Below are 18,023 nucleotides of genomic sequence, written 5' to 3' on the forward strand. Positions count from 1 at the left end.
AGATGCTTTTTATATTGTGGCAGCAAATCTTATCGCAAGTTTCACTGCTGGGTTTGCTGTTTTCTCTGCTTTGGGTTTCATGGCAAACTACCAGGTAAGAAATGAATCCTCGAAATTGAGTAGTAGCTGTGTTAAGTTTTTGAGTTGTAACTTAAATGAGTCAAGTTATGCTCACTGTTGTTTTTACACACAAGCTTTTTGTACATTTGTAAAGTTACATTTTTTTACCAAGTTTGTAATTTTGTTTTGCTGTAGATTGTTGTATTACAGCTCGCCATTACGTTCACAGAACAAAACCTTAGATGAAGTCGCCTCTTCCGGTCCGGGCTTGGCCTTCATAGTTTACCCCGAAATCCTTTCACTTCTACCAGCTCCACAACTCTGGTCAGTTCTATTCTTTCTCATGATTCTGTTCCTTGGATACGACACTCAGGTCTGAAGAAAATGATTTGAAAACATAAAGCTCTCATACGTATGATTATATAACTTCCAATGCTGTTAAATAAGCTGGCAATCTCCCAACAAAGATCGAAATGTGCTACATATTGTGATCTAATTTTGCTGGGCCTTACCTTAAAGCCTAAAAAAGTCAAATAGTTGAGCGCCAGCCCCGGATAACCGCCTGTCGTGGGTTCGAATTCCCATCGCTGGCTAAGTGTTTTCACCCTATTCTGCATGGAGGTGCTTTGAGACCAGCTCGATTTGCTAATGCGTCCCTTTGTTAAATATTCTTGTCAGTTTGAACATTTTTTGCAACATTATTCATACCGGATGAATATTAAGCTCTTAACTTTTGGTGTGTTCAGTTTGTTTGCTTGGAAGCAGTTATAACGGCAATCATGGACAACTGCCGGATCTTGAGACAATATAAATATGGGAGGAGCATAACACTAGCGATTCTGTTTGCTGCTTTCATGTTACTCGGTCTTTCCATGGTCACACAGGTTTGTTTTCTCTGTAACTTTTTAGTCATGGTACAAAAACATTGAAAATCAAATCAAACCAAATTCAGTTTATTTGCTTTGTTACTTTGTCATTCATAACTGTTAAACGGTTTTTATAGCAGCAAGGACACCTAAAAAACATGACTTATCAAGTCAACTAATAATGTAAATTCGCACCTTGGGGTTTTCTTTTCAAACTCTGGTAAAAGCTGCTTAAAATTAAACTAAGAAAAAACTTAAGTCAAGCACTTCAGCAAAGTGTCCAAAAGGCGACAATTTAAAGCTGGTATGTTTACTCAGGGAGGTGTTTACATCTTTGAACTGCATAGCTCTTACGGTGTCGCGGGTTGGTGTTGGCTTGTAATGGTTGTGTGTCAGTGTGTGGCCGCCTCGTGGTTCTACGGATTCGACAGATACTGGGAGGATTTGGTAAAGATGATTGGCGAAAAGAGAGGAAAGATGTGGATCAAAATGTCATGGAAGTTCATCTCACCCTTAACTTGCGGGGTTCAGTTTTGTAATTGTTATGCATGTGTGTGATATGCTAAAGATGTGTACTTTACAAACAGACAATGGCAATCTACTTAATGGCAAACATCAAACGTCCAACATATGATGACTATACTTACCCTGTGTGGGCTGAATGTATTGGACATCTCACAAGTCTAAGTTCAATTGCGTTTATACCTGGTTATGCAATCTACAAACTTGTGAAAACTTGGGGAAACGGAGGAAATATAAAACAGGTATGCATAAATAATGTAAACGAAAAATTATTATTAATTTTATCACAGGTTAAGTTTAAACAACCAAACTCGATTATTTTGCTCACTGTGTGCCGTTATTGAGCGTCTTGTCTTGTAACTTGAAAGTTTAAGTTGATATCATTGCTTCTTTTGTGGACTTAATGTAGTTTCGTTATGTAGAATACAAGTTTAAACATAAAAATAAAGAATTTATTCGTCTTCCATACAAGTTACGTCATTTGCTGGTTTCACCCCAAAATTGTTTGTTAAAATATTTTGTTTGCTTGTTTTTAGTTGCTGGCTGCGCAGAAGATTGACGCCGAGCCAACATCCGGGTTACCTACTACGCCAACACATGAAAACTTAGAAACGCTGCTTTGACCTTAAACTGACCTTCAGCCACATCCAACTATATTTGGACTAATTTCTAAAATTTACACCTATTTACCAGCTTCATAGTACGCATCTTTGAACATTTGGCCCCTGGTTTAATTAGCCTTTCACTTGTACGCTTTACAAATGGCTGCGCTTCACATCATATTTCAATTAAAAATCATATTTATAAAATCGCAAGGCTTCACATATTGTTTGAATGTGAAAAATATCGCTTCGCATAACGTATGCTTAAGCGATATCAGCGACAGAAAGTTGTTAACCAGATTTCTGTGAACAACGGCAAATATGCGTCTAACGCCATACGCATTATCACTATTAATCGAATAAACTAGTGTTGCACAAACCATTCCTTGTTTCAAATGTACGACAAATTAACCATTTGGTTTATATTTTACATTGTTTTGGTGCAACTCTTTTGTTGTAAGCTTGGAGAAATGATGTCAGCCACAAGGAAATAACAAAACCCGAAACCGAACAGTTGCCAAATTAAAGTTAAACTAAAGACAAACAAAACCGAGAAAATCTAGCTGGGTTTGTGAGATCGTGACAGAAGTAATAACACGAATTTCCTAAGCAACGCGTCAGCCCTTCAGCAACTACGCAACACTTACCGCTTCCGACAAGATGTCAGTCTTGAAGCACAAACTTCTGCTAGTGTGAGAAGACAGCAGTAGCGTTAGTTTAACTTGAGGTTGTTGTTATGGGACATTAGCAGCAGTAGTAGACTACTATATAGTAGCTATAGAAGTAGGTATGTTTGATTAATTAAGTAAAAAGTAAGCATAGATTGCCTCTGTAAGACGACATTTTGAAACTTGGACGAGTCTAGTTATTAGACAAGCAGAGGAAATTCGTGTACCTCATCTATTTAGCCCCAATGTTATGTACGTTTACAAACTGTTTTTGTTTCAACAGAGGTCCGAATTTGTAATCAAAACAAACAAAAAGAGATACGGTTTATTAGGCTCGTGAATATACCAATTGTGGGTTTCTATATTTAGGTATTGCTGAAGGAAGTATTGTTGAAATGCATTGTCATGCTGATTTTGTTTTGACTAAAACAAACAAATTTCGCTTATTTGTGTTCTTGGGGAAAAACTTAAGGTGAATTTACTCAACCCAGAGGAACCCGCTGAGTTGAATTAACATAAACGCGATAAGTCGAAAGCAATATAAGAAAGAAAGAAAAAAAATCAACCCAGAGGAACCCGCAATATAAGAAACGGACTTCTATCAAACGGTCAGCTCGATGGCGAACTCATTGTAAGAATAATGCATTCAGGGGTTGTCCGCCCATTAAGGACAGCATTTCAAAAAGCAAGTTTGCACTTACGTTTTCATATGTATTCTCTTCGTGGTATAAATTTGTGTTCTTTTTAAATGTAAAAAATGAATGTCAGTTTGTGTTCACCAATTCGTACACTGCCTAACGTTGCTTAATTTACCGGTGGGCGCACCAATGAAATTACTAAAATTCTGAGGCCACGCAATTAATAGTAATAAGGAAAAAAACAGTCATTACCTTTAAAGATTATACCATACACACTAACTTTGTAAAGTTAATCTTAGCTGAAAAGTCAAGTTGTAATTTATTGATTCCAGTAAGCAAAAAAAAAATCAGAACTGACTTTCTGCAGCAGAACGCAGTCAGAACGATAACAACGATGAGAATTAAAATAACCGCAACCAGAGGCCCAGTCAAATTCCAAGGGTTACTCCGTGTTACTGCAAACAAAAACATTGTTTTTTATGTACGACTGTTATAGTTCATAGTTTACAAAATTTATTTGAGTAAGGTTTTTTTACCTTGGTTTGTGGTAAAACCTGAACAAGCAACAGTTGCCGTTTGTTGCGGAAAAAATATAAAGGTTCCGTAAGTAAGAACCTGAAATATTTAATGTTGGTAGCAAACTTAATTAATCTACCATTGACGTTACATTTAAAGCTGAAGAACTAAAACATTTCTATCATGTCATAATGTAAACAAAAATAAATTAACCACACACTGATTAACGTTGGTTAAAACTATTTCAAAAAAATATTTACACGCAAAATCATTTGACAGTTACCGAAAAATTTTGAGTCGAACCAATTTTGCTTTTATCCGCCTGAAACCGGAATGTGTTTTGTCTCTGATTGATGTTAAAGATTTGAACAGTGTGTCCTTCGACATTCAGCTGTAGAAACAAAACGTTTTTAGCAAGCACATACAAGACGCAAACATTAGAAGACCGCACTTATGGCTGCCATTTTAAACAGTGTAATCATACATACCATAACATGCCTACTTTTAAATAGATCTAACCTGAATTTTGCAAAATCCATTATTGGATGAGACGCCACCTAGAACAGTCATGACGCAATCACTTTTTGTGATGTTAATCCTACTTTCTTTCAAAAGGTAAGAAACACGGTGCGACGGTTGACCACGGATTGCTGGAACTTGAATTGTCTTGGATGCGACAACTTTGGGGCAAGCAGTCAACTTTGCTGTTACCTGCCACATGGATTTGACATGTTTGAATAATAACTTGTACGGGCTAAGAACAAAGCAGACAATAAAACAGTATTTTAGCAATAAAAAGTAGCAACAAACTGTTCGTGTCATTAATCAAGTTCGTGCCTGTTGTTCTTGGTAAAGGTACTTTTCGTGTATATGTCGGTAATGAGGGATTGGAATAGGGGAAAAAATAACACAATCAAACGCAGATCAAAGTGACCTCTAATATTATTAAGTTTTTAAAGAAGTTTTGCAGTTGGCGTGAATAAAAACAACTTTCCCATCATATAATGGAAAAGCATGCACCAATATATGATGTTAAGTTTTTAATCAGATGCTTTGAATATTATTATTTTCCTTTTTCAAGAAAACATTACCTTGACTTGATGAGCCACATTTTTAGGCAAACCGTCTGTAATGATGTAAGATTTGTCATTGTAAGGAAATAACTTTTTAACGTTGGTGTTTAGAAATTCCTTTAATGTAAAAACCATGGAAGTCGGTTTCCAAGTGTGAATAAATGTAATTATGCCGTATCTTATGTTTACTTAGCGTTAGTCAAAGAGTACATTGTATTATTAAACTTTTAGCTTTACCAATTGACATTTAAATTAGCGTTGTCTGTTTTAAAAATTTAAATAACATGTTGGATAGACCTTTTATGTGGTTTTGCTAAAGTGACATAAAGACACACTCAACCATTTAACTTTTCGGATTTAAACATTCCCTGTTTAGTGATTTTGTATTTTTTTTACACTAATTTGTGAAACACTGTTTAAATAGCCACAATAAAACTTGCTTCAGTAAAAGAATGGACAAACTTACTAGTCTTACAACAGTTGGTACCAAAATTTGTCTTTTTAAAGAATCAACAACGAAAATAGACCTTACTAATGAAAACAACGAAGTTAAATCCACCTCAACTATGATCCCTCTTCCGTTTGTTGAATTGGTTAATTTATGCAAATTTCCGGACCAAGACACAACCAATCCTTCACAGTTGTATATCGCAGTCGCGTTTACTAAACAGAAAGTAAAAAAAATGTTTATCAAAAGTGTTTGTTTAACAAATTATTTGTGCATCATCAATTTAAGACTCTAATTTACACTTTATAAAAAAAAAACAGTTTTGTGTGAATAATAATTTGGCAAATTAAAGATATATATTTTTAGAATTTACGTGTAAACTGACAAGCGTAGAAAGCTCCTGTGCTGACATCAATATTGCAGTTTGGCGTCCAACTCTCACAGTAGTTTAAAGTACACGGGGAACATGATGACGTTGATCCCAACCATATATTAACATCTGTAATGTTTGCAGTAAATACAAATCCCAATATTATATTTTTAATCGTTTTGTAGCACTTTCAAATGTTTTGTTTGCCGTTTAGGGTAAAGTTTCGATTTGTATGATTTTTTGCCTAAACACAAGCTACCCGACATATTTCTTTGTTACCTACCAAACACGTAAAAATTGGTTTTAGCCAAAATAGAAGTGTTGTTTTCCTTTATTGGCCATAACTTTGTGCTTACAAGGTAAGGAACAGTATAACGATACAATGTCTTGGTTCCTGATCCACCTATAGTCGATGCGTACAACGTAAACCTGTTCTTCCAACCTAAACAATTATGATACAAATGTTGTTGCATGGCATACTGAATAAATTTAATAACGCTTTTTTTGTCAAATATATTGTGTACATTGGCTAAAAGAGCGTTAATATCTGAACAAGTAATCAAACAATTACAATACAAACACAATAAACAAAACATATAAAGATCTAATAAAATAAAAATAGACACAATTTTTAAAATGTGTTGCTCGTTGAAATATATTCTTGGAATGTTGCAAAGCGAATCTCACCTTTAGCTTCGTTGCATGGATTCCTGGGTTGTACCAACCATCTTGAATCAGGTTCCCCAGCAGGATCACAAAAAAAACACTGGTAGGCTGCTTGGCGAAAAATTACTAAAACAAAATTTTCTGACAATTAAGTACTTTTGTGTCAATGGCCAAAATGTTTTTTGTTGTTTCTCCGTCCGTTAGATCGAATTGATAAATTTTAGGTTTGTTGGTTGGCGCTTTACAAACAGTACTGACCTTTTGTGCAAGTGAAAATAGAAATGTACACCGTTGTACATGACAGGTTTCCAAACGCTCGGCTGCGTTATCTTTGTCTTGGAATATTTAAATATGTCACGAGGAGAATAGACTTTGCTGTACATCCACACAATTTGCAAATCTGCACCACAAAGAAAAAAATACAAAGTGTGACTTTGTTAATCGATTTGAAATACTGCACAGGTTGTTTTGACTACGATTCTTTATTCTGGGGGGCCAGTACATCGTTTAGCAAAAAATAAATAAATAAATAAATAAACATTGATAATTGGGGCTACCAATTTCTTGCGAAGCGTAAAAGATATTAATTTTTCTTCCAGTCAATTTTTCAACTTAATACAACATTTTGCACTTTGAACGCATTGAAATAGAAGTGATTGCATAAACCAGGGGTGTCCAAAGTGCGGCCCCGACGGCATTTCGCGTGGCCCGCGGCTGTTTTTTTTTAATTGCAATGCGTATGGCCCGCCATAGTTTGGATTATGTTTTTGGGTTTTGGCCACTTGCGACTTCACGCAAAAGCCTTCCATGGAACTTTATTTACCAGTAAAACGGAAGCATACATAGTGCTGACGCAACAAAATCCCACAATTTCCCTAAATCCCGTATATTTGGGTCTAATTCTAAAATACGTTGGCCCGCGGGCTTCTTCACCTGGTAAAAATTGGCTCCCATCAAAAAAAGTTTGGACACCCCTGGCATAAACGAAACAATAACAAAAGGAATAACTGCGTGACCGGGTCAGTGAGAGCCAAACACTGGTCATCGAGTCACTTTACTGTGGTTACTGTCTACTTAAGAATTAAAAAATGGAAATTGACAAAAGGTAATAAGTGGTCATGTGAAATGTTGATATTGGAGCAGCATTAAGGTGGTAATGACCAGAATAACTGCACATATTTTCAGTCAACAGGTCTTTCGCGAAAATGATCTTTTATCAACTAAACTTGCTGCGCAGGTTTTACACGTTCCTTTTATTGCTTAATGTTCGTGGATTCTAGAACGCCCAAAATGGTTGACAAAATCTAAATTTGGAGTATCATGTAAGTCTTAATAAAAAATAAATGCTACATTTTATTTTCGTTATGTGTTAAATAAAACACTTCACTACCGTTAGTGAACAGTTTAGTTGCCACCGATGAAACTTGATTAATGCTACGTTGAGAATCTAACGAAGCAAGCTGTCCTCCTTCCACTTGACAAGAAGCTTGCGCGGAATTTGCGTTCTTCTGGTCATTTGAAAGAACGATCACCTTTTCATTAGAACTGATGTATCTTGAACAATCTGAAAAATATTTGTAATCAGTGATGGAATAAAAGATTGAATAGCTCTGGTCCAAAGCTTATGTTTTGATACATAAAATACATTTAATTATAATGTACCTACATGTGGTTAAAAAAAATAGAATAATAAATATAAATTTCTTACCCTGGCCTAGGAGTTGTGGAAAAAACATAACAAAGGTTACTAAAAACGTGTCCATGTATTTGTCGCCCATCGTTGTAGATCAGTGCAAATTGTTATCAAAACCTAACACCAACAGAACAAAAACCATTGCCAACAAACTGAATGTAAGCTTATAAAACAAGAAAATAAAACCAAATCGCTCGTTTACTTGGAATCTTTGTCAAAATTTTAATACATTATTTTAACAAAAAACAAACAAACATAACAGTGCGTATTTTAGCTATATTTATCAAAGCAGCAACATTGCATATAGTTGCAACACGATACCGAAGTTAAACTAACTCTAGAACTGCTTTTCAATAGCAGAGGTTACATCTTACAGCAGATAACTTGGCAACAAAAGTGTGGGGCAGTTGCTTTAGGGTAACGCAGTGTGTCAGAAAGTCGTGAGATTGTATTTGTCACAATGCCCATTCACTTTTTGTGTACTTCGGTCTTGCGTTTTTCGTTTTACTCAGTTGGCTTTAATTTGGCAACCGTTCGAGTTTAGATTTACTAATTTCCTTGGACATTGTATTTCCTCCTTACTGCCCTTACAAGAAAAAAATCGAAATTTTGTTTTGTTGAATATAACGGTGATAAGCAGTTATGAGTAAAACTTACGTATTAACTTGCATTGGACACTTTTGGCTTATATTATGATTTTTGCTGAAGTGGAGTTTTGAGTTGAACTGATAAAAACGTGTTTACTCACACTCCGCGAGACTCACTAGCTTTAAGCTTACTCACATAACCCTTTATAACGCGGAGTGGCTGCAGCGCGTTTTGCCAATATGCACCATTGTGACACCAACTATTCAAAGCAAAATAGGTTTAACTCAGGTTAAATCAAATGCAGTAGCTTTTTCTCAAAATAGGTTAAGAGTTATGCAAGAACTAAAAGTTTGGCGCAAACAAGGGCCCGGAGAAAAAGTACACGCAGAGATAGTTGGATTTGACTGGAGGCCAGTTCAAGGACAGAGTAACGTTATTTCCTTGTCGAATGACGCTGGTAACACGAATGTTGGCTCTTTGTTTTGTTTGTGTGCGCTAGGCAACTAAACTCATCCTTTCACTTTCGTTGTTTGAAACAAATTGAAAGTTTTTTCAAAAAAAAAATGATTTTTTTGATTTTTCAAACAATAAGTTTGAAAACAATTGAAAGTTTTTTGGAAAAAACTTACTTTTTCAACATTCAACTTGAGAATGTTGAATTAATGCAAATTTGTGGTAGTAGCCAATGATATATTGTGTTTCATATATCCAGCTTACGTATTGCTTTGTTTTAACGCACACTTTTAAGAAATTGGGTATTTGGTGACCCATGTTCTGTCTAAATTGAAAATCTTTTTTTTACTAAGATCTACATATCCTACTACTCTCCAGATTCCAAGGTAATTAATAATATAAATTTTTGTGTCCTATTAATCGATCTTGACTAATTCTGCGCAGGATTTATGGTGCTAGTTCAATTTTAGCTAAGTAGTAATTTTTGCTAATTCCTTGCCATATTTCGCCCTCACATTAACTTTTAGAGACCGGTTTAAGTTGCAAGGTTTTCTTAAGCTTTTTTCAGTCGTGTTTGGCAGTTGGTAACATTTTATTCGTTTTTTTTTGCAACAATGTGTAAGTTGCATTGGTATTAGTGTAGACTATGTTTCGCACAAAATCTTTACAAATTCACGAAACTATCCCAAAGCCGGATAATGTACGAACATTAGGCACAAATAGTGCAAGACTAACGCCTTGCTACTATATACACCTTTACTACAAGGCATTATGTAATAAAATTGACGTATTGAGTAATAAGCATTTTCTATATTATTAATCATCTTAATATTTACAAAAAAATGCTTTGCAATTCACCATAAATGTTTGCAACATTTTCTGTTCATTTATTTAGGATTTGAAGTGATTACTGACGTGTTTGTGTTTATGGTTTCTGACGAGCAAAGCTGAATTTCCGTTATCGCTTGCAACAGACAACACTCTCGCGTTGAATTTCCGTTATCGCTTGCAACAGACAACACTCTCAAGGAAATACGATACTAAACGAGCGAAGCGACGCGTTATAAATTGGTTGTCTTTATTCATGCTACTGAGAAGGCTACATTAACAAACAGAATCCGTAAAAGGTAGTGTAATCGTTTTTTTACGTTTTCCACCAGTTAAGGCGGTAGTTCAAGAGGTCGCCTTTTTCACAGCAAGATTACAAGCTGTTTGTGAAAACTGTTGATTGTCTTCAAAATCCCACGTCAGTACCTATGGAGGAAAATAATTGGTCTTCGGAAAATACACAAAACAAAAATGGGGACATTAGAGCAGACAATCAACAAGATAAAAAAGATCGTGCAAAGTGGAAGAAATCTTTGGAGTTTTTGATTTCGGCTATTGGTTTGAACGTAGGACTCGGAAATGTTTGGAGGTTTCCTTATCTGTGCTTCAAAAACGGCGGAGGTAGGAAGACGTGTTGAGTATAGGCCTGCCATACGTCCTCTTTTTGGAGGACATGTCCTCCTTTTTGACAAAAACCAAGTTGTCCTCCGAGGACAAGAAATAGTACCCAAATGTCCTTCTTTATAAAGAATTTCTGATTTACCAAATAAATATGTAACAATTACATATGCCTTTGAAAGAAGCCAAATATACATCTTCAGCTTATTTTTCAGAGAATAAAAGTTTTACATTTTTGAAAATACAAGCTTATTTTAGTAATGTGATGTGATAAATGTTAAACTTTATCCAAGCTAGTGAACACCGTCTAATTTCTGAAGCTTTTATTTTTGGGTTGGCCTTAAAGTATTTTTTCATGTTCTTTTAACCATGTGTCCTCGTTTTGGGGGTGGAAATATGGCAGACTTAGTTCAGTAGCACGACACAGTGAGAGTGTTTGAGCCTTAAATAACTTGCTTCTGTTCGATTTCGCTGTTTTTGACCACTACATACACACAAGTATCAATGGCGTGCAATTGTGTAGCTAACGAAGCACATCGACTGTTACGAAAAACACACTACGTTTCAAAAAATAAATACATGAACAGCTGATAACAATAGCCATCGCTGCATGAATTTGGATAAAGCCGAAAGGCCATTAGGCTATCATACTTTTAGTTGCAATCGGTTATTTATTCACATTTCAAGTTGTTTTATACTTCAGCTTAATATTTGAAACAATTACAGTTTGCATGAAGCTTTCTAAATAACGTTTATTTATAGCTGTGATGACAATTCCATCGTGACAAACATGATGAGCCAAACATGCCGGTGTTCCTAATGGTCCTGCCATTACCTACGTTCAAAACGTTTGTTCATTATTTCTCATTTCAGGAGCATTCCTTGTTCCTTATCTTCTCTTTACTGTGCTGATTGCGATTCCTGGCAACGTCCTTGATATCTCCTTAGGGCAGAGATTTAGACAGGGACTCTTGAAGAGTTGGAATATAACCCCAATCATGAAAGGTAACAAGATTGACATGAGTCAGCAAAAAGTTATCTACTGCTTATAAGTGATGAAGCAGCAAACATTTATGTATTTTTTGCAGGTATAGCAATTGCTCAAGTCATTTTACTAATCAATTTCTCGATATCCTATCCCATAATATTGGTGTGGGCAGTAAAGTACATCGTGGCCTCCTTTGCCAAAGAACTGCCTTGGTCCACTTGTCACAACGATTGGAATACTGTGAACTGTGTCACACCGAAAGATGTGAAGTTGAACTATACACAGTTGCCTGGCAACCAAACGGCGGGAAATTTTAGCGGGAAAGTGTCTGCGGCCACAGAGTTTTGGAAGTAAGAAACGTAGTAGTGAGAAATTTTTTTTTTAGAGTTATTGATATTTTTTTAACAACTTTTTTCGCAACAAAAGATTTTGAACTCTTTACATTTGACATTTAGAGTAAAATGTATCGTTTTTAAGGGAGTATTTTTTTAAAAGAAGTGTACATATGGATGACAGTGCTGCTGTTTTGTTTACAAGCATATGTTTATCGGAACAGCAAACATTAATACAAAGTCAAAACAATACGTAATATTCCTCATGCTCACTACAAACTACATTTGAAGACATTTTGAGTTTTAATTAACAATCTTAAATCGTTTCAGCTTCAAATTTAATGTTCACATGGACATTTTTTAGGCTGTGACGACATGCACAGAAGTAGTAGTTTCGAAGTGACTAGTTGGCTTAGATTTCACATAGACTTTTCTTTGTTTACATGCATCATCGACGTATTCAACATTATTTTCTTTGTTTACATCCGATCATCGACGTATTCAAAATTATTGAATTAATTAAAACAACATGCCATACCACAAATAAGTGCTTTAGTTTACAAACGATCTTACGTATTTCCAGCCTTAAAGTTCTTCAGAAATCCGCCGGTATCGAACAAATAGGAGATTTGGTTCCCGATCTGAGTGCTTATCTTCTTGTCATATGGATCGGACTTTACTTGTGCATCTTTAAAGGAATTAATTGGTCAGCCAAGGTAAAATTCAAATACAATTTTTCATTTGCATTCAAATTTATTAAACCACAGTTACACGTAAATTTGTTTTACGTCATAATTTAGATTGCCTACGTCACAGCTACACTTCCTTATGTTTTTATTTTCGTCATCCTTATACGTGGTCTGCTGCTTGAGGGCGCTAGTGAGGGAATTAAATACTTTTTAATCCCTGACTTGAACAAGTTGTTGGATCCTGGGGTAAGTGTAAAGGCAGCGAATTGCCCAAAAATCATTGATCTGTTTACCGTTTTCGTTGCAACTGTAACAAAATACAATTTAGTTTTATCAGTAACATAAGTTTATTTTTCTTTGTGATTTTGTGGTAATAAACTATTTATTCCAGTAGAAGAAACTGTTGGATTTGATCATGTAGAAATGTGGTACCCCAGGGCTTTTTTTGTTTTTTCAGTGTGGTCAAGTTGTTAAACACTGTTTTAAATGGATAAAAGTTAGGTGGTTTGTTTAATTGGCTTTGTCGAAAATCTTAACCAGGTTTGCACCAGCCACAGTGTATCAGCGTTCATTTATATAAGTTGATCTAAAATTGTAAAGCAGCCATGAGTTCGAATCAGGCCGCAAATTAAAATAAAGCCATGATCCAAAATAAAGCCATGATGAAACTAAAGTTTTCTTGGTTTCTTTTCTTCACAGAAAATAATTGATCATTTGATTCAATGTTTTGACAGGTTTGGGTCAGCGCTGGGTCCCAGGTTTTATTCACAAACAGTCTGGCCTCAGGTGCTCTTATATCACTTAGCACGTTTAACGACTATCACCACAACCTGTGGAGGTACGTACGTACTTGAAGTGGTTACGTAAGTTGATTTTTTTTACCCTTTCTTAAATCATTCAAAAAATACTGGTCGTCTGGTAACAGCATAGCATCAAGTGTAGAAAAATTTGGCTGTTTCTGTGACTGATAAATGTAAAGAATAGTTTTCCTAAAAAAGAGATATATAAACGGCATGTTTTTGAATATTTGTTGTACCTTCCACACAGAGATGCTTTCCACATTGTGGCAGCAAACCTTATTGCTAGTTTCACTGCCGGGTTCGCTGTTTTCTCTTCTTTGGGTTTCATGGCCAACTACCAGGTAAAAAAATGAATATTGGATATTCAACATAGACTTAATAGTAGTAGCTGTGTTAGGATTATAAGTTGTTTGTAACTTAAACGAAACTTTCAGCCAATTGACATCTCCACATTTGTCACTTTTGTTTTCACACACAAGCTGTTTTCACACATTTGTATAGTTGTAAAGTTATATTTTTCACCAAGTTTGCAATTTTGTTTTGTTTTGCTGTAGATTGTAATTATACGGCGCTGCATTACATTTACAGAATAAAACCTTAGATGAAGTCGCCTCTTCAGGTCCGGGCTTGGCCTTCATAGTTTACCCGGAAATCCTTTCACTTCTACCGACTTCACAACTCTGGTCCGTTCTGTTCTTCCTCATGGTTCTATTTCTTGGATACGACACACAGGTCGGAAGAAAATGACTTGAAACGTATGATTATATACCTCCCAATGTTGCAGAATGATGTTTAGGCTGGCAATTTCCCAACAAAAATCGAAATGTGCTACATATTGTGATCTAATTTCGCTGGGCCTTACCGCCAAGTCTAATGTAAGTCAAATAGTTGAGCGCCAACCTCGGATAACCCCTGTCGTGGGTTCGAATCCCATCCCTGGCTAATTATTTTTACCTTAATATGCACAAAGGTGCTTTGAGACCAGCCCGATTTGCTAATGCGTTCCTTACGGCCTGGTTCATTGAAAATTCATTTTTGATGTTAAATGTTCTTGTCAGTTTGAACAATTTTTGCAACATAATTCATACCAGATGAATACTATGCTCTTAACTTTTGTGTTGTTCAGTTTGTTTGCTTGGAAGCAGTTATAACGGCAATCATGGACAACTGCCGGATCTTGAGACAATATAAATATGGCAGGAGCATAACACTAGCAATTCTGTTTGCTGTTTTCATGTTACTCGGTCTTTCCATGGTCACACAGGTTTGTTTTTTTAACCACAACTTTTAAGTCATGGTACAAAAACATTGAAAATCAAATCAAACCAAATTCAGTTTATTTGCTTTGTTACTTTTTCATTCATAACTGTTAAACGGTTTTTATAGCAGCAAGGACACCCAAAAAACATGACTTATCAAGTCAACTAATAATGTAAATTCGCACCTTGGGGTTTTCTTTTCAAACTCTGGTAAAAGCTGCTTAAAATTAAACTAAGAAAAACTTAAGTCAAGCACTTCAGCAAAGTGTGCAAAAGGCGACAATTTAAAGCTGGTATGTTTACTCAGGGAGGTGTTTACATCTTTGAACTGCATAGCTCTTACGGTGTCGCGGGTTGGTGTTGGCTTGTGATGGTTATGTGTCAGTGTGTGGCCGCCTCGTGGTTCTACGGATTCGACAGATACTGGGAGGATTTGGTAAAGATGATTGGCGAAAAGAGAGGAAAAATGTGGATCAAAATATCATGGAAGTTCATCTCACCCTTAACTTGCGGGGTTAGTTGTTTAAAATTATGAATTGCATCTGCCCTTATTAAATTTCCAAGCGCTCACAGCGGCACGTTGTAGTTTCTGAATCCTGTTTTGTATTTTTCGTTTGTTTTAAGATACAAATTCTTAAATGATAAGATTATGTTTGGTCAGATTGTAACAGAGTTTTGTAGACTTTAGTGAGGACGTTTAAACTTCTTTTAACTCATTTACTTACCAAATCAATTTTCATAATTTCCACACATTTGTACCATTTACATATTTTTGGTTCTACTAACTATATTGATTTTTACTTAAATTTTACTGAATCACCCTGTCTTAACATTAATGATTAATATCAGTTTAAAGAATATATAACTTAACCACTTAACAACCGTTCAAATCATCTGCTTTGTCTCAATGAAAGAAAAGAAAAACTGTAAATCTTTCAAGGGCTTGAACAGTCAACAAATAAGCATAATAAGCATGTCGTCTGATCTTACACACAGGCGATGGCAATTTACCTAATGGCGAACATCAAACGTCCAACATATGATGACTATACTTACCCTATATGGGCTGAATGTATTGGGCATCTCACAAGTCTAAGTTCAATTGCGTTTATACCTGGTTACGCAATCTTCAAACTCGTGAAAACTTGGAGGAACGGTGGAAATATTGAACAGGTTTGTACCAGTAGTCCAGGCGAAGAGATCATGTTTGTTTTATCACAGATTAATTGTAAAAAACCTGGCCTATAAGATGTGAAATTAATCGAGGTTTGAAAACATTGATATGAATGTGACCTTATCGTAAAATACAAAGTTTTGTGTGTGATTGATTTAGTTACTGGCTGCGCAGAAGATAGACGAAGAACCAACATCCGGGTTACCAACCACAGCTGCATCTGACAACAAAGAAACACTGCTTTGACCTCATTCTGACCTTCAGTCTGATCAACCATACTGGCTTACTTTTACCTGGTGTTACGCTTTACATAGTTTTTGAGCACGAAAAAGCTTTTATTTTCGATTTTGTGAGAACACAAAGCTTATTACAATTAGGTCTGCTTTAGCCGTTTGCACTCAAAAAACATGCATTCATTCAAATTGCGCTCCTTGCAAGAGAGGAAATACATAATTTAAATACTCATTTTGTGCTTACCAATATTGAAGTTGTTAAAAGTTTTTCTCTCTTTTAGCACATTGTACTATAGACAGGAGACGACAAAAATTTCGCCGCTTTACGGTCGGTCGTCACCTTGTTGAGGCGGGGAGGGGCCTTTACATTATAAGGAAAGAAAAAAACAAAAATAATGCAATCACGTTATTAAAAAATCACGTGAAACTTGTTGAAATGGTTTCAACTTTTATGAAAACTTTTTAGCATCTCTTGTTCAATATCGCCACCATATAAAGTTTTAAGTAAATATTAATATGTTTTTCTTTGGTTGATATGCATTGTATCTGGTGGAAAACGCATGATAGTTCATACTTAAAAAAATTTTTTTCCTTCACTTTAATTAGATTTTGTTACGAAAACAACGCAGTCCGATGTTTTAACGCAGGTTGGCGTAGGTGCTGTTGAAAATTGATGCGCAAAACTTCATCACGTCATAAATGTACTTGTACATGATCTGAAAAAGTTTAAACGTCAAATAAAATAAATTTGATATTGTTTTACTATCGTGGCACTTTTAGTGACAATACATACCTGGCTGTTGACCATGTTTGATTTCAGACTCCGTAGATCTTCTACTGCCCGAAAAATATCTATCCGCTCCTTGGATCTAAGCCGCTCGATGCAGTTGATGAGAACAATCAACATTCCAGAACGAGTACAGCCGCTCCTACGTACAAGGCGTGCCAAATGTATAAATCATGCATAAAAGAAAACTGCCCCGGAAACACTTGAGTAAAACACACTACAAAAGCTTCTCATTTATAAAAGTCTAAAATTTTGTATAGTATGTAAATATTCTCTGAAAAAGTTTTGTGGGATAGATTTAATAACTTGCACCTGCAATGGACCAGTAATTTCGGTCTTCTTGGTGGGTTTTCTGGCATAAAGATGTCAATGGAATCGATGGCATCAAGTAAAGTGGCAGGCTTGGGAGGATTCTGATCTTCTTTCCAGTTTAACCCACATATATGGGTGACGATGACAGTTTGCTGCGTATAAAGCGATTCAATAAAATGCAGACATTTGGCGCAAAGTGTAATTTACTATATGAATGAACACACACAAACACACACAAACACACACAAGCACTCACAAACACACACAAACACACACAAACGCATACACACAAACACTCACACACAAACACACTAACACACACACACATACACTAGCACAAACATAACAACACACACATAGACACACACAAACACCCACACGCACGAGGAGACCTATAAACACATTTAGACAAGCACATTAGTATATAAACTCAAGTACACCCGTACAAAGTATCCTCATTCTCATTTAGGTTTGTTACTTACAGCCAATCCGCTTGCGTGTTGAATGCTGAGTTTCTGAAGTGTGTATCCCTCGCGGTATTGAATCGACATGACGTCAATGCTTACGTCACCGAACATGACGCGTTCGTTTTCCACAAGTGACGAAACTTTTTCAGCTTTACTCTAAATAAAAAAAAATCACGCCATTAAGCTTAAACGAAAGAAGATTAAAAAATAATTGTAGAAAAGTGGAAATATGGTCTCAAGATTAATACCACAGTTGCTTTTGTCAGTATCAATTATATTTCAATAGTGACTTACCGGTTCTTCAAGTTCAAATACAGTGAGAGTGTTGCACTGGATTACCATTGTCTAGAAAAGTTCGGGGTCGTAATCAGGT

General features: G+C 35.7%; 2 protein-coding genes across 3 annotated transcripts; one reads left to right on the forward strand and one right to left on the reverse strand.

The window, feature by feature from the left end:
- The first annotated feature begins 10,158 nt into the window (after window positions 1–10,158).
- On the forward strand, window positions 10,159–16,361 carry LOC145209404 (sodium- and chloride-dependent GABA transporter 3-like). 2 transcript variants are annotated; one of them, XM_080079684.1, is made up of 13 exons: window positions 10,159–10,290; window positions 10,360–10,612; window positions 11,483–11,614; window positions 11,698–11,947; window positions 12,513–12,645; window positions 12,730–12,864; window positions 13,353–13,456; window positions 13,666–13,759; window positions 14,007–14,150; window positions 14,545–14,682; window positions 14,985–15,191; window positions 15,674–15,850; window positions 16,011–16,361. In XM_080079684.1, exons 2-13 carry the CDS (start codon window positions 10,420–10,422, stop codon window positions 16,095–16,097), a joined length of 1,794 nt encoding a protein of 597 aa, XP_079935810.1. In that variant the 5' UTR covers window positions 10,159–10,290; window positions 10,360–10,419; the 3' UTR covers window positions 16,098–16,361. The 2 variants fall into 2 exon arrangements, with proteins under 2 accessions (XP_079935810.1, XP_079935811.1); XM_080079685.1 differs by having other exon boundaries at window positions 10,364–10,612.
- A 142-nt stretch (window positions 16,362–16,503) lies between these two features.
- On the reverse strand, window positions 16,504–17,992 carry LOC145217879 (receptor-type tyrosine-protein phosphatase C-like). Its single transcript, XM_080085289.1, has 5 exons — window positions 17,945–17,992; window positions 17,666–17,806; window positions 17,184–17,335; window positions 16,878–17,013; window positions 16,504–16,800 (listed from the first exon to the last, which is right to left on the reverse strand). Exons 1-5 carry the CDS (start codon window positions 17,990–17,992, stop codon window positions 16,723–16,725), a joined length of 555 nt encoding a protein of 184 aa, XP_079941415.1. The 3' UTR covers window positions 16,504–16,722.
- Window positions 17,993–18,023: the final 31 nt, after the last annotated feature.

The sequence above is a fragment of the Phallusia mammillata genome, chromosome 1 (genome assembly GCF_965637545.1).
Source record: "Phallusia mammillata chromosome 1, kaPhaMamm4.hap1.1, whole genome shotgun sequence".
In the NCBI taxonomy this organism is placed as follows: domain Eukaryota; kingdom Metazoa; phylum Chordata; class Ascidiacea; order Phlebobranchia; family Ascidiidae; genus Phallusia; species Phallusia mammillata.